Source organism: Micropterus dolomieu, linkage group LG22 (genome assembly GCF_021292245.1).
Source record: "Micropterus dolomieu isolate WLL.071019.BEF.003 ecotype Adirondacks linkage group LG22, ASM2129224v1, whole genome shotgun sequence".
NCBI classification, from domain to species: domain Eukaryota; kingdom Metazoa; phylum Chordata; class Actinopteri; order Centrarchiformes; family Centrarchidae; genus Micropterus; species Micropterus dolomieu.
The window spans coordinates 12166656-12190678 of NC_060171.1; the positions used below are offsets into that span (position 1 = coordinate 12166656).

Genomic DNA, 24023 nt, shown 5'->3' on the forward strand with positions numbered 1-24023 from the left:
GTCCTGCTCCAGAGTGGTACTGACAGAGTGGACCGTCCGGTGTGCTATTACTCCAAGAAGTTTAACAAACATCAACTCCATTATTCTACCATTGAGAAGGAGACTCTTGCTTTGTTGTTGGCCTTGCAACACTTTGAGGTGTACGTTGGGTCTAGTTCTCTGCCAGTAGTAGTTTACACGGATCATAACCCACTTGTGTTCCTTTCCCGCATGTACAATCAGAACCAACGGCTTATGCGCTGGGCTCTGATTGTACAGGATTACAACCTTGAGATACGCCACAAGAAAGGGACTGAAAATGTGATCGCTGACGCATTATCTAGGCTGTGAGAATGATGTATAGAGATGTACATTACGTAGTGATCTGACTTTATTTCAAACAATACAGTCGGTGTTTTATGGGGGGGGAGTGTTACGGCTGCCGAGGGCAGCCATCTGTGTGTCACTGCTGCTGTGTTTCTCCCTACATGCATTACACTGTGAGGCGGGGAATTGGCTGGTCTTCGGCAAGTCTGGCTGATCCCGCCTCCCACATCCGACGATCCTGATTGGAGCGGCGCACCAACCCTCTCCAATCGCCGAGCTGCCTGCAGGACCGCCTTCGTGCCTTCCGCCTCAAATAGGCTGGTCTGCTGCTGGTTCGAGGCAGCTACCTTTTGCCATGTAGTTTGCCCCGACGCTGGTCCTAACTTTGAACTCTGTGTGTGCGTATCCTCAGTGGAAACAACCACTCCTGTGTTAGTTAGATCTGTGTGTTACTGAGAGTTGGTAACTCACCTGGGCTGATCCCAGTAGTTGGTCTACAGACTTGGGCTAGGGGAAGCTCGTTCACTGATCACTCACACCTGTTAGTAAATACTTGTTTTAGAGACACTAGGTTTAGAGGTGCTGCGCTCCCTGTGTTTTGCTTCTGAACAACGGCTAGAGAGGTTTTTGTTTATTCTTTTTTCAAGTAGTTTAGTAATCTCTCATGTAGGAGGGATCTCTTTTTGTTATATTTGGTTCTTTGTTTTACGCAGCACCCACTTGCCTATTTTCTGTTTGACCATTTTGTGTGTATCGGACTGTTTAATAAATAATCTTTCCATCCATACCAAATCCATCTGGTTTATGTTTACGTCTCTCCTACCCCTAGAGAGCGGGGGACGTAACATAATCCACAGTATTAATAAGACTGCAAGGGTTGATATTAAAACTAATAGCAGTAATTTAGAGGGAGCCTATCTGTGATATGTGTATCTTCACATTTCCTCAAAATGTGACCTGCTACATGTTCTAGGGGTATTTAATACTAGGAACATTTCTTTCTACTAATAGAGAGAAGAAAGTAAAGACAGAGCTAAGAGGGGCCAGGGATATAGTTATAGCATGCTGTGATATGGGATTCTGACCCACTCTGTCTGTGTGTGCCATTGTAAGGTGGTGTTACTCAGCTGACTAGCTGAAGTCATATCTAACTTTACTTTTTGACACCAAAGGCCATTTGAAACAAAAGCGGTTATCCTCAGTGGCTATAGTCACTCCTCCATCGTAGTCTTTTTTCATGATAAAACTCAGCACTGTCAAATGGTCTACAAAGCACTATGAAATCAGTAGCCATGAATCATTAAACCTGCACAGACTTCTGTAAACTACTGTAATAAAGTATAATGGTGCACTCCAGCCTCAAGGTCAGTCACTGGGAGAGAGACTCTGCTGTGCAGTCAACTGCATCAGCCTCCCTTTTCCATTCACTTAATCCCTCCGATGTTCACCAACCTCCTTTTGGACAGCAGCACACCTTGTTCAGTTAACTTCAAAGGCATTGCATTTTATCATCTACAGGACTTCACACCAGCTTTTTCTTGTGTAGTCATCAAGGATACGTCAATGGATTTTAAATGATAAAATAGTAAATGCACATCATAATGCAGGAGAAAGGCGCATGTATTAATGACTAAAATAGAGATTGTTTTAAGTGGTTCATTGAGAAAAGGCACTATTCAGCTCTGATGTGTGCCATATTCCCAGTCCAAACAGAGCACCATATGATGTCATTAGCATTTCCACATTAGAAAATCATATCAGGCTATCACTTAGAAATGTGTAAAGGTAGCAGGTAATGTTGGAAAATTAGCACAGAATGTATTCTTAATCACCAAAACAATCACATCAAGCTGTAAAAATTTAACTCGCTTAGCCTTAATCACAAGGTTGTGCTAGTGTGGAGGAGAGCTCACCACTCCCTGTAAATGTGACACATTAACCCTGTCCTTTGTTTTAAAAAAAAAAGTATATGATCACACACCAATTGGGTTAGTAAAAACTGTACTTTGCGTAAATAATGATGTCATTTAATTGGGGGATATTGTGGATTAAATATTTAAACAATTTTCTCTCGCTGTAAATGTGCAAAGTTGGTCAATGCAATTTTAAGTAAGTTGACTTATTTGCAATATGTCGACAATCCAGAAGAAGCACCGTCTACATCACACTGAGGTCATTACACACTGTGGATCATGCCCAGCTTGAATCGCCTGTGGCAAAGCCTGGAAGCGAGCTCTGACCAGCAAGGCCTCCTGGCAAGATTCTCATTACTCCAAGTGCAGGTGTCCTACTACCCAGAATGTAACTGAACAAGCAAAATCTCCTACTGCTTGATGCTGCACTGTATCAACTCTTATAATAGCAGAAGTGCAGAGAAATGAGTTCTCTTCACACTCTTCAAGCTCAGATTTCATTAGGAAGCGCACTAGGAGCCAATTAAATCAATGTGAAGACAGGTTTGGTTAGAAAATTACTCCATGACAGGACTACATAGTGTAATCCTCAAGAACATGAAACAGTAACTGATGAGCTCACCATGCCTAATGAAAGTCCTCTTCTTAGCAACTATGCTGATATTGAAATAACATGGGAAAGGGGTGGTGATTAATGTTTAGATTGTGTAATACATGAGAAACGGACCCTATGCACTGGCTACCAGATATTATTTATTAATTCTCAAGCTCAGCGAGGCAATCACAGACTCAGAATCATATTAGTCATTTCTATTGAATACGGACTCTGACCCCACAGTTCATGAATAAGAAAAACAGAAACTTTATAAGAATGTTAATGGGATTCATAGAGACGAATCTACAAGGTGGGGCAAGTATTACATATGTATACAACATAGAGTTTCATGGTTGACCACACATGTCGATCATCTTCACCTTGGAGGTTAGTGAAAACACCACAGTGAGAGACTTTCAGTTTACGACGTCAGGCTGGGGAGGCATAATTTATCCAGGCTGACCTGAATTTGGGTTTCGACTAAATACTAGGGGTGTGGACAGTAACTGATTTTTAGATGCTTTGCGATGTGGACTTGGACAATTATGAATCAACTCACAAATGTCAATAATCTTATCTAGAAGTTAATTGATAACGTAATGTTGAACTTGGAAATGTAGAAGTGCATCTCCGGACCGTCTGTGTGGTGCACTCAACGGAGACTTGTGGGTCTCCCTGTTCGGCTTTCACCTGCACACTGTGCAGCATGGTAGTGCTTAGCTAGCTTTCTCTCCTCGTTCTTCAAATGACAGCTACGTGACAGGCAGCAGTAGGTGATGGTGAAAGCGAGCGGAGCATAAGAAAATATAAGCGCAATGTTCTCACGGTGTGGCCATAAAGTGGTAAAAATGGTAAACTACTGGGAAAGTGAAGGCAGTTAGCGCTAGCATTTCCTCTTGTGACTGCGGTCTGGAAGCTGAGCAGGACGTTTTTTTGGCTGCTAGTTCAGGGTCGTTGCTAGACATAAGCATGTATGAAATGTGTTAGTATGTTCCTCACCAGCTTCCCTTGCTTAGCCCATTATTAATATTGGCACTGTCATGTCAGAAAGGGCTTTGACCAGAGCATAAGCACATGTACCCTATGGTACCACCTAAGGAAAAAATCTGCTATGGGGCCCTCCTACCTGACTTGTGAGCATGTAAACAATTAGCTATTCTTGCAATCTGCAAAGTCACACCTGACACTGCAGTGCTCTCACCTCTCCTTTAAAACAGTCTGTCTCTGTAATAAGTCTGAATGGAAAGCTCTTATAGAAAATACCACTGCTGATTTGAATGGACCTCTGCATACTAACTCAATCCTCCATTAGCTGCCTGTATTTCATCTGGATCTGTGTGACCTGCTAAAGACGTCTGGAAATGGGTCTGTGCTAGTATAGGATTTGGATTAGCTGCGCTTGTACTGGTTTATGATCGCATCCACGTTCTTTGTAGACCATTTGACGTTCTCTTACTTTCCACATCTTTTCTAGCTCCTTTTACAGCCTTTGGTATTTCTCAAGCTTCTCGTGTTCCTTCTTCTTGATGTTGCTGTCGCTTGGGATTGCCACATATCACTGCAGCCTTCTTCTGCTGTTTGTCGATCAACACGATGTCTGGTTATAGCTATTACCAGTTTGTCATTCTGGATCTTGAAGTCCCACAGGATCTTAGCTCGGTCGTTCTCAACTACCTTAGGAGGTATCTTCCATTTTGACCTTGGGATTTCCAGCCCATACTCATGGCAGATGTTCCTGTACACTGTGACAGCTAGCTTGTTATGGCGTTCCATGTACGCAATTCCTGCCTGCATCTTACACCCTGCTGTTATGTGCTGTAATGTCTCAGGGGCATCCTTGCACAGTCTGCACCTGGGGCCCTGCCTGGTGTGGTAGACCCCAGCCTCTATTGATCTTGTACTGAGTGCCTGTTCTTGTGCCACCATGATTAGTGCTTCTGTGCTGTCCTTCAGTCCAGCCTTTTCCAGCCACTGGCAGGATTTCCTGATATCAGCCACTTCTTCTATTTGTGGTACATGCCGTTCAGCGTCTTAACCCTCCATGAAGGTTCATCATCTTCCTTTTCCTCACCATCGGGTTTCTGCTGCCTGAGGTATTCACTAAGCCCTTCATCTTTAGAGGCCATCTTCCTGATGTACTCTTGGATCTTTGTCGTTTCATCCTGGACAGTGGTCTTGACACTCACAAGCATATCTAGGATCACTGTTGCTGTGGCGTACATCAGCTCATTGGTTTCGGTTATGGCTTTAGTAGGGATACTATGTAGTGTAGGGGTGGGAATCTCTGGGCACCTCACTATTCGATTACGATTCAGAGGGCTGTGATTCAATTATAAAACGATTATCGATGCATGTTGATGCATCACTTTTTCTATATATAATTACTAAGCATTTAATTTGCACACTAAAATACAAAAGAAACATCTCCTAATTAGCTTAAAAGGACTTGTTTGCATCCCTAATTTACTTTATTAACCTCAGCTCTATGGTCCATTTATTTAACATCAGACTCCTCTGAAAGCAGACATATAAAGTTAATTATTAGGATATAGCCTACAGTATGTGTACACAGGACAGAGCTGTACACCAGTTTAGTCTAAGCTTGTACCTGATGTTCTCAACCGTTGACTAGTAGGTTAGTTAGTAATGATACAGCTGATAATTAATATTACTTAGTTACTAATTTAGCTAGATAAATATTTTAGCACATTTCACGGGACCCAAGGACGCTTTACACATCGTTACAAAACAACAAAAAGTCATTCAGAATTGAATGCCATGGTATAGAGCTGGGTTTTTAGTAGATTTGTGAAAGTGTCCAGACAGGGAGTATTTCTGTGGGGATGAGGTCCAGAGGGTGGGGGCTGTGACGCTGAAGGCTCTGTCCCCAAACTCCGGAGTCTGGGGGACAGAGCAGGCTCTTGTCCAGGGGAGATGTTGGCTAGCGCTAACAGCCTTCACTTTTCCAGCCGTTGGGGAAACTACAGACTTTTATTAACGGGGACACTGTGACCTACGCTGCACGTTTACTACCAGACTGAAACTTACTGCTAATATATTCCTCCACTAACTTTCACCATCTCGTTCTGCCGCTCTCTCTCACTCGCTCGACCTCTCACACAGGATACACAGAGAGCTGCCGAGCGTCGAGTGTCACCATGCTCGCAGTGTATGAGTAAAGTCATTACTTGCGCATTGATATTAATGATTGTGTGACATTTTAGTAGGGTGGTTATTCATTCTGTACGTGTGTCAAATACAGGGGCACACCAGTCTCTCTGTGTGCGCTCCGCGGACGGTCCGGTCGCGGCACTTCCCGCGAATTCCACCTTTTGCGTTCCGTCAACATTATGTTAAAATTAACAGTGAAGATGCACACCCCTACTAAATAATGGAAAATATTTATCACAGTTGTTAGATACTATGTAGGGCTGAGTGGGCAGTGACAGTCAAAATATCAACTAAGGCCTGAGGCTTGCATCAATCCCAGTTTAAAGATGAGTAAGTGAAGTAAGCCTTGCTGTATTTGCTAGATTATTGTTTATTTGTTTGAAAACACTGTCTATTATACTTTGAGCAACAGTATGAGTTTAACATTGCAGAGAGATTATATTTCCACCAGTGGGTATTATCCAGCCTGTAAAATCTGCAATGTGTGTCTATGAATAATATACTAGCATATCTCTGTTTCAGGCTAACAGTATTACAATATGTTTTAGGTAATATTATACGTATTCTAATTGCAATCCAAATAGTGCATGTTTGAGACCTTTGCAGTATGTATTGTAGTTGGGTTCACCCATTTTATGAATAATGAATTGTAATTAGAGCTCTAATTATGCTCTAAAATATTCACAGGTTTTTGCTTAATAGGTCCCCTAATACACTTGGTTGGGGTGAAAATTAAACAACAAATGACACATAAAACAGGAGGTGTGAAAGGGAAAAAAAAAAGTCCAAATGGTTCACAGAAGCAATAAAAGATCTCTGCCAATAATGACACACAAACATATCCAGTAGAGAGTTTGAATACACAGAGCTGTGATGAAGCAAACAATGAGACAACAGAAGATTAGACTTTTCAAATAATCCTTAAAACTATCAACTTGTGTAACTTCTGTATTATATTCACTGTTGGCTGTAAACAGCTTGGCTATAAACCAGGGCTTCTGCATGGTGTTGTAATGCTGGAAATGAAGAGTGAACTGAATGTGAAACAAACTTGTTTATTTCAACACAACAGAAAGTACAGTCTGAGACGAAATGTTTTTGCATGGGAGTTTTTCTGCTCTACCATTAACTGTCAGCATCACTCAGAATATGTCTCTAAAGTTCATAGTGCATGTAAAGAAAGAATATCAGAGCAAAATCATAACCACTGAGCGTTTCTAAGTTAAAGGTCTCTCTCAAGACAGACACACCAGCAGTCTGGCTTTTTAACATTGTCCTTTTTAGATATTCAGGGGCATGGCTGTATGGATGGCTGAAAGCCAGACTGAAATATCTACTGGATGGATTGCCATGAATTTGTATTCTCTTGGGGTGAATCTAGTAACTGTAGTGAACTCCTCTAATGTCAACATGAGGTTGATATGTCTGGGCCTGGTATGTTAAATTGTGAAATTTAAATTGTCAGTCATGTTGCCCCCAGGATTAAAGTATAAACTTTGGTGATGCCCTGACTTTTCATCTAGCACCATCATCAGGTCAAATTGATTTATGATCAAATACCTGCAAAACTAAGTACTTTCCCATTTAACAGCACCTGTAATAATTGGCAAATGTTGGCAAGCTAAAACATCAACATGTTATTGGCTGTGTCCAAAATCACCATACTACCTAGTGGGTTGTATGGAGAGGACTACATAGTGGGCTCACCCGCAAAATGGAAAAAAAAACACTTTATCTCGGCACAGTTACATATTTTCTGTGGGAAAGTCGGTCGGTGGACTGTTTTTTCTGTCAGCGCAATGCATGATGGTATATACGGCTTGGTTAGTGACCATCAGTTTGAGCTACTTCTCAAAATACATTCTGGGATACTTTGAGTCCACTTAATAGGGTATAATAATTCTCACTACACATTCGGACAGCACTCCAAAATGGCAAGCTCTACTATTTGGTGAGTAGTGGGTGATTTCAGACTGTCATTGTCATTTTGAACATGTTGGCATGCTGATGTTTGCATTTAGCTCAAAGCACTGATGTGCCAGCCTTATAGAGCAGCTAGCATAGCTGTTCACACTGTTATATCATTGGGAGAAAAGAATAGTTCATTCAACATTTCTGCAGATTATATTTAAAATACACATTGTCGATGTTAAGAATTTCAGAGGAGGTGTTAAGTGATTCCATGCACCATAATCCTCTTTCAGCAGACTCACTATCATCTTCTGCTTGATTAAGGCATATAAATTCAGAACAGCTGGCACAGCAGTAGCAGCCTGTCCATAGAATCCGCATACACACCACTACATCTGGCATGATGGGCCCAATTACCACAACATAGCAGTTATGATATCCAAGATCAAAGCTGCCATCAATTTCTAAAGTGACATAGAAAGACGAATGATCCGAGGCAATTACCAGTTTGTTATAAGCCTCTGAGATTAGGAGGGAGAGTAGGCACAATGAAGTAGATTGCACCATCAGGTGTCAAGTGGATCTTTATGTCAATAAATATGGGCCTCCCTGGATGAATGATAGAGAATCTGTAGTTTTTGCTGTTCAGGGAATCCTAAAGGTTATCAGTAAACATTCATAACCCAGACAATGACTGTGTGTGAGAGTGGCACACTGTAGAGGAGCTGAGACAGTGCTATCCGTTTGACATTTCTGTCAGTACTGGTATTTGAACTGCTGGGTAGCTCTGACAAATGCCATGACTGTCACCGGCTCAATTTTAATTACACCTGACTGATTCTTTTGGGGACTCAGGGATGAACTTAATTAGCTAGCAAGCTCTTTGGCTAGTTCTGGCGTTGGTTGGTACAACTCGCACCACTTCTTCTTCTGTGGCTTTTCACTGGCATTTGATGGCCTCTGTCTCACACACTGTGAGAATTAACAAATGAGGGGAGAGCAAATGGGCCCAGGTGATGGCAGGAGTCTACTTTTCAATACCAACTTGGATGTTAATGTTTGGTCGCTGAATAAACGGAGATGCTTTTAAGTGCAACAGACTATAATGGAAATGGAAGGCGTTGACCATGGAGTACAACCTCAATATCACACTAAATGTCATACCTTGGAATTATAAAACAGCACTGTATGTAAATTAAGTAGAGTATTCCAGTAGGAAGTGCTTTTATAGTTGGATGGTGTCCTTCACTGGCCAGTTTGCACACATTAAGTGTTTGGAAATATGAAGATATTAATAGACTAACAAAAGAAACCAGTGAAAATAAGAGTGCTTGGCAACAAAAACACACATAATGCCTACAGGTAAGCGAGAACAATTTTCACTCAAAAGAAAGTGTGTATAATATCAGGAAGACTTGGTTCGTTTTTATATTTTACCAGTTTCTTAAATTGGAACAAGTTTTCAGTAAAATGGAAACACAGAAGTACAGAACAGTCTTCAGGCAGTAATGTATCCGTGACACTCCAATTTCAGCTATAGCACACTGACAACTTTAGATAATACAGAGAGCAGAGTATCCCAGCAGTTCTCCCCTGCATATGACAAGGCCATAGCGATGATAAAGTGGTTGGTACATTTTAATGAACACAAAGCCATCCAAGTGGAAGGTGATTTTAATTGAAATCTCCTTCGGTTTAATCACTTAACATATCCACAGAGGGGAGAAAAAGTGAGTCACTATTGAGGAGATATCGGAGGTGAACATGTGTTCAGTGAACAAGTCATTCTGTTTCACTGACTAAACTAGACTCGTCCTTACCCTAGAATGACTTGCTGTAGTTTGTTGCTATTCTTTGCACTCTTTACTTTTCTGACATGACACCATTTCCTAACGCCCTCCACCTCATCTTTATCCATTTTCCCTCAGCATCGTCACTGTAGACTAAAACAGCACAGATTGTTGCTGTTGCTAATTTTCACACTGTTCACACCAACCACTTAACAGAAATGTAAAAATTTGCAAAGCAACTCAAAAAAATATCTATTTTTAATTACAAATTTAATTTGCTGCAGCCTTTCAATATCATGTAAGTTTTTTTGTTCAGTTTTCACCAGCTACAAGTTTTTCTACATACAATTCAAGCACCTGGCACTAAGAAACAGCAGATTTTGGTTCTACCACAAATGTCTGAATAACAAAACATGATCCAGTGTGATATTGTACCAAAAAACAATAATTTATTATCATTTCTTTTGCAAAGATCACTATTATCACACATTTTACCTGGCTACAAATGTGCCAACTACGCATTACTCGAAATTAGACCATTGACATTAACTCCAAACAAATACAGGGATTTTAAAATTTACAATATTTCAGTTAAAAATGAGGCATTTGGAATGAGGATACTGTACATGTAACTGAACTATAAAGTCTGTTGATAAATGGCAATCCATTCAGTTCACCAGTTTAGTTTTTCAATTATCTAATATGCTGTGTTCTGAGTCCTGCTCAGTGGCAATCATCCTAACACAAGTTAATGCGACCCCAAACATGATTCAGTAACAACAATACAATATCTATGAATTTTTCCAGTTACTAAAAACTCAAATCATACAATGTATGAGTAAGGCTGAATATCACATCTCTGTTGCACAGAGATATCCAGAGAAAGTTTGTTTGTGTATGAAATCAGATTGCCACACAAACGTAACATTGATTTTGTTTTTGCTGTTAAGGCTATGCTGAGTAAAGGTGTATGTAGAGAGTACAAATGATGTAAAAATACTGATATGTAAAAGCTATGAGCAGGTCCATCTGTTGTTGAATATGTAAGAAAAAACTCAAAACATTAAGCAAAAATAAAAGTGAATACAAAATATTTTTTACCCAAAAGCTGCAAACAATACAAACAAAACTGCAACACTGACTCTTGAGATGTTTGTGTTACTTTATACCAAAAGATCCAACCGTTTTAAAAGTATAATTTCTTTTCATTGACCTGTCAGTGTAGCAGCTTCCAACAGTGTTGTATTGTTTCCTTGTTTGTAAGAAAAGTGGCTCAAGTTTACAAATTACAGAATCAACACATGAAGACTTTCGCTGTAACATGAGGTATTGAACTTTTAAAAGATGCTTTTATAAAATTGCTGATGATAAAAATAATAGCAAAAGTAATCTGTTGACCAGAAACCTTTGCTCATATTGACAATTTACAATGTTCAGTAATCTAAAACCTCAAGGATCCCACCACCCGACAAAAACAATATGGCATTTTGAAGTGAAACACCAAGAGTTTTAAAGGATCTTTTCGCTTTCAGATCACTGGATTTCTATCTAATTCATTGCATTTTAGGGATTAAACACATTCTTGCTGTAGTTATGCTCAGTCTTTTATTAGGAGCAAGTTTTACAGTACTGTGGAATGTGTGATCCATGTCCCTTTTTTAAAGATGAAATTTGGAACTTAAAAAACAAAAACGTTCATTAGATATTACAATTTTATGATGTCTGCATGGCTAACAATTTAACTTCAAGTCCACGTCTATGCACCGATGGTCTGAAACATAATTTAAACTACCTCTCGACAATACTGAGTTACTGATTTCAGCTTTAAAGGATTAGTAGATCTGCTGATTAAAAGGAACATTAAAAAAGTCAGTGAAAGACAGGAGACCGACAGATTTGTTGTGTGTTGCAACTGGCAAGTGTACATAATACACAAAAGGAAATACTTAACTTTTCTGAAGATGCTCATAAAACTATTTTGAGATATATGGTTACAACATAAATATGAAAATAGATTCGAAAAGATAAACATGTTTAGAGCAAAGGTATAAAATAATTGTATAGCCTTAATTTCATAGAAACTTTTTTTCTGCAGATTGATGTGAAAAACTAATGGAAAAACATGAAAAAATGGCATGACAATACTCATAAATTCTTTACAAAATGCTTTTTGGGTTACAAAGTGTGAAAAATATTCCTATTGTCCTCATAAAAACGCCACATTGAACGAGGCAAGTATATTATACCGCATGGGGTAGAATGTGTGGTTTTTTGTGTTTTTTTTTTTGTTTTTTTTTTTTTTTATACAGTAGTGACTGATAAGAAGGCATTGTGCACCTTGGCTTCCTCAGGGGCCTTAGTACCATGAGTCATCAGCTCCTGGATGGTCATCCAGTTGTCCAGGATCTTCTTGTTGCGTTTCTTCATCATCTTCTTGTGACTGAGCTCTATAATGCTGACTTCCTTGCGACTCTCGCTGCTGCTCTGAGGGTTCTCCTTCAAGCTTTCCAGCCGGCTACGCTGCATGAACTCTCGTCTTTTCCTCTGTTCTTTTGCTCTGACCAGGTGCTGCTTCCTTTCCTCTTTACTCCAGTACCTCCCCATCTTCATTTCGCTCATTGCATCATCATCCGTGGTCATTCCCCCACTACGCTCTTCTTTAATCTTTAGGGCTCTCTCCCTCAGAATCTTGTCTCTCACAGGCCTCTTGGTGATGTAGCGTGTGCCGTCGCTGCGGATCTTTACCTTCCACTCCATCTTGGGCTCAATAATGGGCCTCTGAGGCTCTTTGCAGACACTGAGGAGGCTGAGCTGGCTCTGAGCATACTCTACAGCTGAGCGCTGCTGGATCAGTTGCATGTAGCTCTGGTAGTGGCGGGCATGAGCTGGGATGTTGACCTGCCTCTGCTGGGAACTGAGGGACGGAGAGAAGTAAGGAATCTTGGAAGCACGTGGCTTTAATTTCCCGCCACTCTCCTCCTCAGCCCGAGGTGTCTGGTTCGACTCAGAAGGATTGCTGTGGTCAGGGCTGCTACTTTTGCCTGGGACTGGAGCACGGCAGGCTGGGATGGGGCTTGGGCTAAGAGAATGGCCAGTGGGAAGGCCACTGCAAAGGTTCCTCTGGTTGGTGAGACTAACCATCCTCTGGAGTGAGTGCTCCGGAGAGCGGTCCATTGCCAGAGGAGTGCTGCGTGAACTCTCCGCTGTGTTATAGGCACTGGAGCTGTCCTTATCCGATTTCTCCAGCCTCTCATTAATATCTGCCAGCTTACCCTTTGTGGGCTGACTCCGATGGAGGCTTTGGTTTTTGGTTGAGGGTGCAGAGTTGCCAGTGGAGGGAGACTGCTGGCCCTTACGAAGGTTATGAGCTTGCATGATGTTCTGACATTCAAGCTCGATGCTGCGCAGCTCCTCATTGAGCATACGTAGCTCATGCTGTACGCCGCCCTGCTCCCCCATGCTGCACTCAATGGTGCTGCGGCGGCTGTAGAACAAGTCGTACTCGCCGCTGTTACGTATCTGACACTTCAGCTCCAAGAGCTGCTGGAAACGATCACCCTCAGTTTCGTCGTCATCCTCATCCTCTTTGTCCTCCAGCCGCGGGGAGCTGGCGGTGCGGTGTGTGTCCCGATTGTCTCTCAGGCACTGGGATAGACGTCTCTGGATGTGTGCCAGGACATTATGCTCCGAGCTATCCATTCTGTCTTTTATACTCCGTACACTGTCCTTATGATGAGGGAGTGTGGAGCAGGTGGGCTTGTCGTCTTCTGCTCTCTGAAATGAATAAGATGAACAAGCTCAGCCTGAAATACACGTTTATAGATGGATGGCACTTAAGCCACATGCAAAATTGTAATGCACTAGTTTGTTTTTTTAATTGGCTATTTTCTGTCATTTACTGGAAACTTGTAATTTGTAATCCTGTGTGTAAGTGTTTTCATCTTACAACATCCTTAAATACTAACATCTTAAGTGAATAAAAATATTTACACGTTATACATCGTGTATATATGGAAAAGTACTCTGGTGTTTTGGTATAGTTTTCTGTTTTACCTTTTTTATGGATTGAGGACAGAAAATAACAAGTCACCAGAACTACAGCACTTACTGGTTCAAGAAGTGCAACCCTATTCTGCATTCTCCTGAAGGATTACATATACTGTTGTGCGGTGTTAACTCTGTTATTCAGCTCTGTTACTTCAGGGATTGTTTTCTCTCTGCCATGTCTTTGAAGTTCCATTTATATGGATTTTTGGAGCATGCTATCCTCCCAACAAAACAGAATATTAAATTATGATTCCGAATGTTTGGAATTGAAATAGTTCAACAGTCCCCTTGCATAAATATTCATAATCATTATTTTATATTCATATTTCAAAAGGGCAAAGCTTGTTTTCATCGTTTCAAGAAAGTCTGTGAAGAGTTTGATTCAATCTCTGCTACTGGCTAGATCTGGTTAATATTGACTGTGAATAATGTCCTAATACAGTCAAAGCAATAATTGGTCAGTGTGATGGTATGATGTTTAGAACACATTGGGTACTACAGTCTGTCCATCAGTGGGATGGTTAACTTAAATCTATTGCTTTTTGAGTTTTTAGGGACTTTATTCTTATTGAACAGAGCAAATAAAAAAACAGGCTTTCCAGAGGTTCTTAAACCCAGATAACAAAGCTTTTGTCATTGACTTGCTAATCTGGTTACACAAAGTATATCTTTTGCTGCTGTCTGACCTGTTCATTCTCCTGCTCCTCCTGTAAGGCAGCCAATTCCATCTCCTCTCTCTGCTGCTCCTCCAACATTTCCATCTTCAGCTGCTCCAGGAACTCACTGTGCTCATCATCCAGCCAGGCCTCCTCCAGCTAAGGGTGAATGAAGAAGGGAAGCATATGGCGAGAGAGAGAGAGAGAAAGGGGCAAGTGTTATTTGTCAAAGCTTAAAGCTTGTGGCGACACAGTGTCTAAAAACAAATACTTGGGTGTTCCAAATGGGTGCCCAAATGGGATTTTCTGGGAAGACAAAAAAATCACCAGGCATGGTTTTGAAATAAGAAACTGCAAGCATTAATATGGTGTGTTGTTTGACTTGTATGCAGTTTTCTATTTCTTACCCAACAAAACGTCTCCTCTTTTAAACATGCATTGTAAATCTTAAAATACAGCCAGTACAATTTTTAATGGACATAAGAATGCCACCTTTGACACATTTGCTCCACACCATCCATCATCTGTTTGTCTGCTCGATGTGAACCAAATGGGATCCATATCTGAAGACTTAAGATTTACTACTGAGAGACTCATTTAATTACAAAGAGTCTACTATTGCTCCTGGCTCATCTGCACTGCGGTAGTGTCCTTCCGCTTATTCGCCATTGGCCTTGGGCCTGAACTCACTCCACATTAGCATGCCATTAGCTTTTATGGCTTACTGTTGGAAGTCAATTACAGTGGCGCTACGTAAAAATAAAACATGATGAGGTGTCTCAGTGGTGGCTTCCACTAGGAGTGTTTGTGGTGGAGGGGAGGTGAGAATGGCTACCCCAGACTGCTAAGGTTTACTCTGAGGAAATATACTGTATATAAGAGACCTTCAGGGCTTTAAAAAGGGCTTCCTTCACCCATGTTAGGCTTATGGTAGGTGTTTCAGTTAGTGGCTGAAAGATCGCATGTTAAGTGTTTGGTCATTTCTAACCTGCATCTCAGGTCTGGCAACCAGCAGCACGATGTTCCTACACTTGTCATTGGAGAGCGCAGCCATAGCTTCCTCTCTGTCTTGTACATCTTGGCCATTAATCTGAAGATGACATACAAACATGATTACTGTGGTAGTTAAACCAAACGCAAGCAAGCAAACATGTATTGCATATACAAATACAAACATTTGAACACAGGCACATGCATACATACACTGAGGCCAGCTTAATCCTCTTCATACAAAAGCACATAAGAAAAACAAAGTAGCACAATAAAAGTGGCACTGCACAATAATGCCTTCTTTCCCGGGGAAACTGTAAACACTCTGTGCTGCTCCCTAATATGAAGCAGGACCCAGCAGTGATTATGAATGGGACAGTGGCCGTGGGCCGACGGAGCTGTTGTGTTCACCAAAGTATCCGGCAGCGTACATACATCTAGCTGTACAATTAACTGGCCACTGACAGGGGGCGTCCATCTTTTTGCAGGCAGAGTAATGGCCCTGTCACTGGTGGATAATAGTGCCAGAGTACTGGTCTGCTTCACAAACACACGCATACACCCTCTCCAGGCTTAAAATCAGTCACTCAACACATGGTAGACACCAGCAGACAATTAGACCAACTGTGCTTATGTATCCATAAGTATTTACTTCTCCCTTCACTTTATTTCTCATTTCCCCTCTCATAATGTACTACTTATTAAAAGACATTTTCTACTTAGAATACTTATGTCTACTTCTCAATTCGTAGACCTTCACTTCATCTGCCATTCACACTGTAACTCCCATTCACTGTCATTGTTAAAATAGTTCACATTACTTATTTGTGGCTTACTTGTAAACTTAAAAATGCAATAATGAATCCATCCATCCGAGCCTCTTAAAACCAAAACAACAAGCAAGTTGTTTTGGTTTTCTGAGCCTGCAAACTTTGCTCTATTTAGTGTAGAAAGAAAAGTTTGACTTTTTGAATTTAATAAGGTGATAATGTTGTTTCCCGCTTGTTTTGCTGCCCCCATGTGGCCAAAATCCCATTAATGCAGCTTTAACATTAAAATTAGAGGCTCTGACTAACCTACACAATATCCTTAACCATAGAGGCAACACTATCCACCCTCAGCCCTTACAACTGCCTCTTCTTGTCAGTAGCAGAATTTCTCTGAATCGCAAGCCTGAAGATGAACCCAGGGGCTAATAACAGTCATAGCCTCTCAGCCATCCCACAGGAGACAGTGAGCTGCAGCACAGCACCATCCTGAACCAGAACTCTTAAAAAACCCTGCTGGTGCTGAGTCGGTAACTAAAACAGCCAGGGGGGCATTTCTCCCCCTCTAACAGTCACAGAAGGGGCGAGTTCCCCCTTTAATGTGCTGCCATTAAAAATGAATGGGCTCTCGTGCTGGGAGACAGTGGCTGAGTGTGACAAAGTAAAAGCACGTTTTTATGTTTATGTTGAGCCTAATGTGAGTTTGTGCAGAGGGGGCCAGTGAGAGAGTGTGTCTTACTGTACCTGCAAAATTCGATCCCCCTCTCTGATGCGTCCGTCTCTGGCTGCAACGCTGTTTGGACTGATCTGTGAAAGTAGAGGGAACAAAAAATGCCTCTAAAACACTTTCAATCTTAAGTTAAGAGTGCCTGAAAATGTTTTAAGTCATTATGAAGACATCATCCAGCTAGACATGTCTAGACAGTTATCAAAAATGTGAGCAACACAGCTACTGCCATGGGAAAACCTTAGATGTTAAAGGGGAGCTATAATGCTTCCATTATTTTCTTACAGACACACACACAAATATATAGTTACGATGTCAGAGGTTCATATTAAATGTAGCCAGAGTTTTACAAAATAAATTAAACATATGTCAAATTAATCCCTATGAGGGACGTCCCTGTCCACACGCTCCGTCTGTTGAAGTTAGGTGTGGTTGTGAAAGTTAGTTTCTTGATGGACAGATGGGTTTACTTGTTGCTAAAGTAACCGCTAACTATTAATAACTGTAGCTGCTGTTAGCTAGTTAGTTCAGTTAGCTGTGCAGCTAGCAGTCCTATTAGCTAACGGCAGCTACATTTAGCAGCAGTTAGCGGTTACTTTAAATCTGTCCATCTAGAAATTCCATAAATCAGTTGAGGCAGGGCAGCCGGAGGACATCAGATGGAAAACCAGAAAATATTTTCTCCATATGACATCATCCAATTCCACCAAAATCAATGAATAAACTTGAATAAAGTTGTGTGTTTTTGTACCGTAATCTTTGAGACTCCCCCAGAAACACTTGGTTTTTCCAACCCAATTCCTGGTCTAGTAAACAGTGAATTTATCAAGTTCAGTGCCCCCATATCGCTATTTTCCAAGCTAAGTTACTGTAGCTGTCATATGGCGTCAAGTACATCGGAAAGAGGATGAGGCGATGTGGTTGGTGCTAATCGCACAAGCACTGGGTGTTTCCTAAGCGGCAACCTCCGAGGCTGAAAAAGGAAGTCAACGCTGTGCCATAGAATGGACACTTGAAGCGACCGCTAGAGCTGCTGGGAGCATCTTACACTGATTTTCACAAAGGATCTTCAGAAACCTATTTGTGATATCAAGGACACCAGCTTCATGTTTTATACAATCTATGGTACTGCCCCTCAGCAGGTTTCTGGAAGTTGGCCAAGCAGAAGAAAGTGGGATTTTAGGGAGGAGAGCTAGAATGGCTTGTTTCGAACAGAGGATGAAATGAGAGGTTGCATAAAGGGCCATTTTAAGATGAATAAGGATTTTTCTTTAAAACTTTAATAATGAAAAGCTACTCTAGTGGAGTCCCAGAATAGAAATATAGAGCTGAAACCAGCTAAGAGGAGGACACTTTTGTTTCCAGTGAGATATTATTGAAATTATATAGTGACTTAACAGTTGCTGCTCTAGAAACAAAATTTAGTTATAATCAAATATAAAGTTCAAATCCTGGTCTGAATTTTTTTTTAAATATATCTTTTAAAAGGCAATTATTTTTGAGTATTGAGAAAGAACCAAACTGATTAAGAGTATCAATAAGAGTGTATCAATAAAATCTTAACGATACCCACTAAGATACTCCTAAGAAAATGGCAGTTTTCAAAGTCCCCAACAAACTCAGTTATCACTGCCTCAGTTGTTATATTCTGGCCGGTTTATATAGCACAAGCCCCTGCATACAGCATTTACAGCCTGTAACTCAACCTCAATGCATGATGCACCTGCCCCTCCTGTAACTAATGCCAGTGAACAAGGGGGCAGGACACTTTCATTGGCCAATCAATCGGTGTCTGGGGCCATTTGTTTCACTCTTCTATCAGGTAGGATCTCTGGAGATGGTGAGGCGCTGTGGAACTCCATCTTCATGATAGTCCACCTCTTCACAGAGCAGCACTCGGTAAACTGGGAGGGAAGTCACTAGACAGAAATGGGGGTACGACTGGAGGGAACAGAGCAAATTGAAGGTAATCTTTCTGCAGTTATGGGGAGAGCACCCCAACCCTGAATAATCTACAACAGAAAACAAACAATTTTATATTAGTAATCTATTAACTGTTGAAGATATTGTGAGTGACTAAATGCAGTTTTGCCACACTGCAAAAAGGTCTTGCGTTTCACTCTTAGCTTTGGTCAGTTTTGTGTGGAGTTTGCTTTTCTCACTGTTTGAACAGTGGGAACAAAATTGATCTGGGAATCAAAGATGTAGGAGGTGGATTGAAAACTCTAAATTGCCACTTAAAGGTCCAGTGTATAATATTTCTCAGTGTTTCCCAAAGGATTTTGTGAGACTACGGTGGGTGTACATTGACTCTCTAGGGGGGTCCGAGCAGGCAAGCCCCCCCCGGAAGAAATATTTGCATTTATTTTGTGCACTTTAAAAGCATAATAGAAGCTAGATCTATGACGGACTTTGCGCTCTTGTTAACTTTGCGCTGCATTCACCAAGTCCAATGATGCAATTTGATAATTATATTGTATGTTGTGCTTGTAATTTACAATTAAGATTTAATAGCCTCTCTTCAGGTAAGACTGTCATACTGTAACACTTTGTAAAGTGAGAAAATGACAGAATAAAGTCGCTAACCCTGCCTGTCAGCTCACTCTGCTCCTTTTAACTGCATTTATCATAAATGCTCTAATACAGTACATGTGCACTCCAAATTTAGCAGCTAGCTTGATCGCATTCTCACAAACGAGTGACAGTGGAAACACTCAATGCTGTTCAAACCCTTATTTAACATTACAGTAATTACCTCAAAAGAAAAGTGGTTGTCTCGAGTCGGATGCCAAAGTGTGTTAGTGAGTTTACAGCAGCGGGGAGCAACAGCGCAAAACACAACGTTAGCTGGCTTTAATGTTAATATATTTTTGGTTAATTTTGAAACTATGGTGGAACAAAATAGTAGTTGCCATAGTCTTGTTAATTAATCAGAAACGGTATCTATTGACATAATGAACTGTTATGTTTTTATTACCTTAGGATGAGCCATTTCTATCTCCATAACCATGGGTCCACCTAACATGACGTCGCGATGTTGCGCCGCAGTATTTCGTCACTATGTTCTTCTTGTAGAATTCTGGCAGTGTCGACGCTCATCCCTATGTTGAATACATACGTTCGAAGAAGTAATAATATACAGCAAGGGTCGGCTATTAAGTTTTGCATCAGAGCAATTTTTATCCATTAGATGGTAAGTGAGAACATAAGACATAATATTTGAGCTAAATGTTACGGTATTTGGTTAGCTCAGTCGGTAAAGCGAAAGACTCGTGTAGAAGGTTGCGTGTTCAATCCCACGTCGCGAGAATTTTTCAACAAATTGATTATGAAGGGACTCTTTCAGCGGCGCGGTGGTGCAGTGGTTAGCACTGTCACCTCACAGCCAGAAGGTTGTGGGTTCAAACCCCGGTTGCCCCGACCTTTCTGGTTGGAGTTTGCATGTTCTCCCCTTGTCCGCGTGGGTTCTCTCCGGGTGCTCCAGCTTCCTCCCACCATCCAAAGACATGCAGGTTAATTGGTGTCTCCAAAAAAGTTGTCCTTAGTTGGGGATGTGAGTTATGAGTAGTCGTTTGTCTATGTGTGGCCCTGCGATGGACTGGCGACCTGTCCAGGGTGTGCCCGATGTCAGCTGGCCCCCCGCGACCCTGTACGCAGGATAAGCGGTTGACGATGGATGATGAGACTGTTGCACATGCTCACAATAAAGCATGTGCTGCAGTTTGTGTGTATTCCTGTGGTTCTCCAGGCAGAGGAAATTTAGAGGAATCACGTTTCTTTCAGAGGTGTGTCAAGCAGGCTACAGAGTTTTTAATCTTGTTCAGAATTTTTCAAATTAAAAGCTCTCAATTCTACTCCAAATAAAGCATTGTTGTCAAAAATGTTCTCTTGCTTTTTATTTTGCTGGCAAAACCACTGAAGAGGAAGTGATTATGTGAGTAATTGTTGCTGTAATGACTAAGATCCATTTCCGCACTGCTATCAAAGCACCATATTCTAGCCGCGGGCCAGATATTATTGCTGGCGGGCAGTTTTGGCAAGGGGGTCACTAAGAGAAGTAACAATATTGTCAAATGCCTTTTGTAAACTATCTATTATGTGGTTTATAATAGACTGTGGTGCAAAAACAGTGACAATGTTACACACTTACATTTTCCATGTTATCGGTCAGTGTCCAAGTTGCAATAACATAGTTTTACTGAATAATAAAGTAAATATAATTTCTTAATATATTTATCTAAAGAAACCTAATTTCTTGACTAGCTACTCTCTGCTGTCTCAGATGACATCTTTTTTCCTGTGTCAGGCACCCAAGCTATCCTATGCTCTTGAAATGCCCTTTAATGTGAATGAGTGTGTCTACTGTGCTGCAATATAAGTGCTACCAAGTTGGCAAATTTAGCTTGTTTTAAAATGACCTTGCATTGTTCTTAATTCCTTGTTGATGTGTTCTCACTACTTATGCAAGACCAGAGCATGTAACACCTCTTCCAACACATCCTGTATACAGTGACATTCAGCCACCTCATCTTAATGCAGCGCACACCCCTTAGCTCTACTTTTTTGCAGAGTAACACTTAAGGATGCTGCCAGGAGCAACAGACCACAGTGATTTATATTCTGCTCCGCTCTCAAAGCGAACACCTTGCAGGGTCCGAGGCAACTTCAAACGAATTGGGGAGAAAGTTGGGCAGAATGGAGAACAGTATTTTTTTTCAGTCTTATTGCTAACACGTATCTCACAGCTTGCTTGTTGATGTCAGCTGTACTGAAAAGACTGGGTGAACAACTCAGACTCTTTTTTTCTGTCATTTCAGGTTGGTAACTGACAGTGTAATCATGCAGTTAGAACATTGCCAAACTGTTCAATAATGTCACCTCCGGTTGATAAAGAGATCAATTTTAAAATGACTATACTTGAGAGAAACCTGCTTTGCTCACATGAATACTAAAGTAAACTATAAATTGAAAGATGAATATTAACTGTCACAACTGATTTAGTCTTGGAAATCTTGCTTCTTCAGTTGTTTAGGCATTTTACTCAGGCACATTGATCTGGCCATTGTTGGTTTTTACAACTGTGTATGATATGTAAATGTGAGACTTCAAAGAACTGAAATATAAAGGATGTGTGGAATATGCATATACTGTTTGCCTCAAGAGTATTAATATTTTCTTTTCTTTTTTTCTATTTCAAACAGCTAGCAGTCCTAACTGTAGTGGTTGGCACAAAAAGCTACCAGGAGGATGGATATAAGTATGTTGCATGTTTTCTTAGTGTCTCCAGGAGTGAGTGGAGAAAGATAAGAGATTGTGTTTAGAGACTACCCAAATGAAAATTGAAAAGTTTGTGGGAAACTAAGTTGGAAGATGCAATATTCATTGTCTTATATGAAGGAAATGAAACTTTTCAATCCAAGTCTATCATAAGTTATTTACTCACCTCACTGACATAGATGGCCACATCCTCTTCTTCATCTGTTCTGTAGCACAGAGTTAGCCCCAACTTCTCTTGGCAGTTGAGTCGACACAATTCCACTTCCTGCAGATATAAGGGAAAATACGTAGTACGTAATAAGTAGTCTACAACCATGCATGCCAGGCACTGTGTTGCTTTGAGCCAAGTGTCGTCATCTGCATACTAACAACAATGCTAACCTGCTGATGTTTAGCAGGTATAAATGTGACCATGTTCAGTTTCTTAGTTTAGCGTGTTAGCATGCTAATTTTTGTTAAATAGCACTAAACAAAGTACAGCAGAGGTTGATGGGAATGTCATTAGTTTGACAGGTATTGAAGGGGGAATGAATGCCTGTATGAAATTTCATGGCAATCCATCCAATAGCTGTCGAGACATTTCAGTGTTTCCCACAGGATTTTAAGATACTATGGTGGGAAGTTTTGAGGCTAGAAATCAGCTGTGTAGATGTCGAATATTTGCAATTTTAGTAAAAATGATGGCGAATCTAAAATTTGCTCAAATGTTTTCAGAGCTGTGACGCTCCACAACCGTCAGTGTGGGGAGCTAGCGAACCAGGGGGAAGCTAATGAGCCGGCCAGTCAGAGCAGCTCACAGAGCCCTCAGACACAGAGACCAGCAACAGCAGCAGAGTAAAAGACCCACAGCTGTAAGATAGTTTTAACGTTCGTACCGCTGTTATTCTGGCATTACATTCTGAGTAATGTTGTAAGGTTTTAACTTTAATCAAGAGACATCTGGATGATGTACAGAAAATGGTGATGGAAAGAAAAATCTGGTCTTGTGAAACTTCTGAAAAAATAAACAGAAACAGTATGAAAGTGGACTGTCTTTGCTTTATTATTATAAATTGTATTTTATTAGACATTACACTGTAGTGTACAGTAGAGTTGTGGTCACAGTATTTGCTTTTTATTTGCTTTTATTTTATATAGTTTTTTATTTATGTGCAAATATAAGTAAGTTAAAACCCAATTCTGAGCTTTTTGTTTTGGGCCTGGCTGCTATAATAATTAAAGCAACGCAGGGGCGTCTGTGCTTGGGGTATTGCACAATTCCAGAACGCATCGTCTCAAACAGTCAGCAGCGTTTTGTGTGCTCGTGACATTTCAAGTTCAGTCTTCCATGAACAACTAGCAAGAACGTTCTCCCCAAGAACACAAGTCCATTCTTGGCATTCTTGGTTTTGAGAAACACCCAATGACAGGATAAAGTTGCTAACCTGCCTGTCAGCTCGCACTGGTCTCAGTGCATTTACCAAGGTTTTAATATGTGTGCACTCCAAATTTAGGCGCGGCTAGCTTAATCGCCTTCTCACAAACAAGTGACAGAAACAGACCCTTATCGTTATCGTAGTTACCTCAAAAGAAAAGCGGTTGTCTCGAGTTGGATGACAAAGTGTGTGAGCGTGCGAACTTACAGCAGAGCGGAGCAGCGCCCACAAAACACAACATTAGAGGTCCGAAATGTTATGAGATGTGTAAAAATATTTTCGGTTCATTTTGAAACTATGGCGGAACTATGGGAAACACTGCATTTCACTCTGAAACACAAATGTCATCTCATGGTGGCGCTTGTGGAAAGGTCGGGGGATCACCAAACTTATTGGGATTCATTCTTTGGGGACCATGAATGTCTGCACAAAATTTAAATCAATTTTGTAATTAACAT

General features: G+C 40.9%; 1 protein-coding gene and 1 long non-coding RNA gene across 3 annotated transcripts in view; one reads left to right on the forward strand and one right to left on the reverse strand.

Moving 5' to 3' along the window:
* LOC123961921 overlaps positions 1–24023 on the forward strand; it is a 62934-nt gene that overhangs the window by 22171 nt on the left and 16740 nt on the right. The gene's annotated exons all lie outside the window — the stretch shown is intronic.
* The window catches only part of LOC123961920 (PDZ domain-containing RING finger protein 4-like), a 119940-nt gene continuing 107189 nt past the window's right edge, over positions 11273–24023 (reverse strand). For both annotated transcript variants that reach the window (XM_046037725.1, XM_046037726.1), the window contains 5 exons: positions 22317–22415; positions 16891–16953; positions 15378–15479; positions 14420–14548; positions 11273–13460 (listed from right to left, as the gene is read on the reverse strand). In XM_046037725.1, the coding sequence (XP_045893681.1) occupies positions 11988–13460; positions 14420–14548; positions 15378–15479; positions 16891–16953; positions 22317–22415 (1866 nt within the window). In that variant the 3' untranslated portion in view covers positions 11273–11987. The remainder of the gene's footprint in view (positions 13461–14419; positions 14549–15377; positions 15480–16890; positions 16954–22316; positions 22416–24023) is intronic.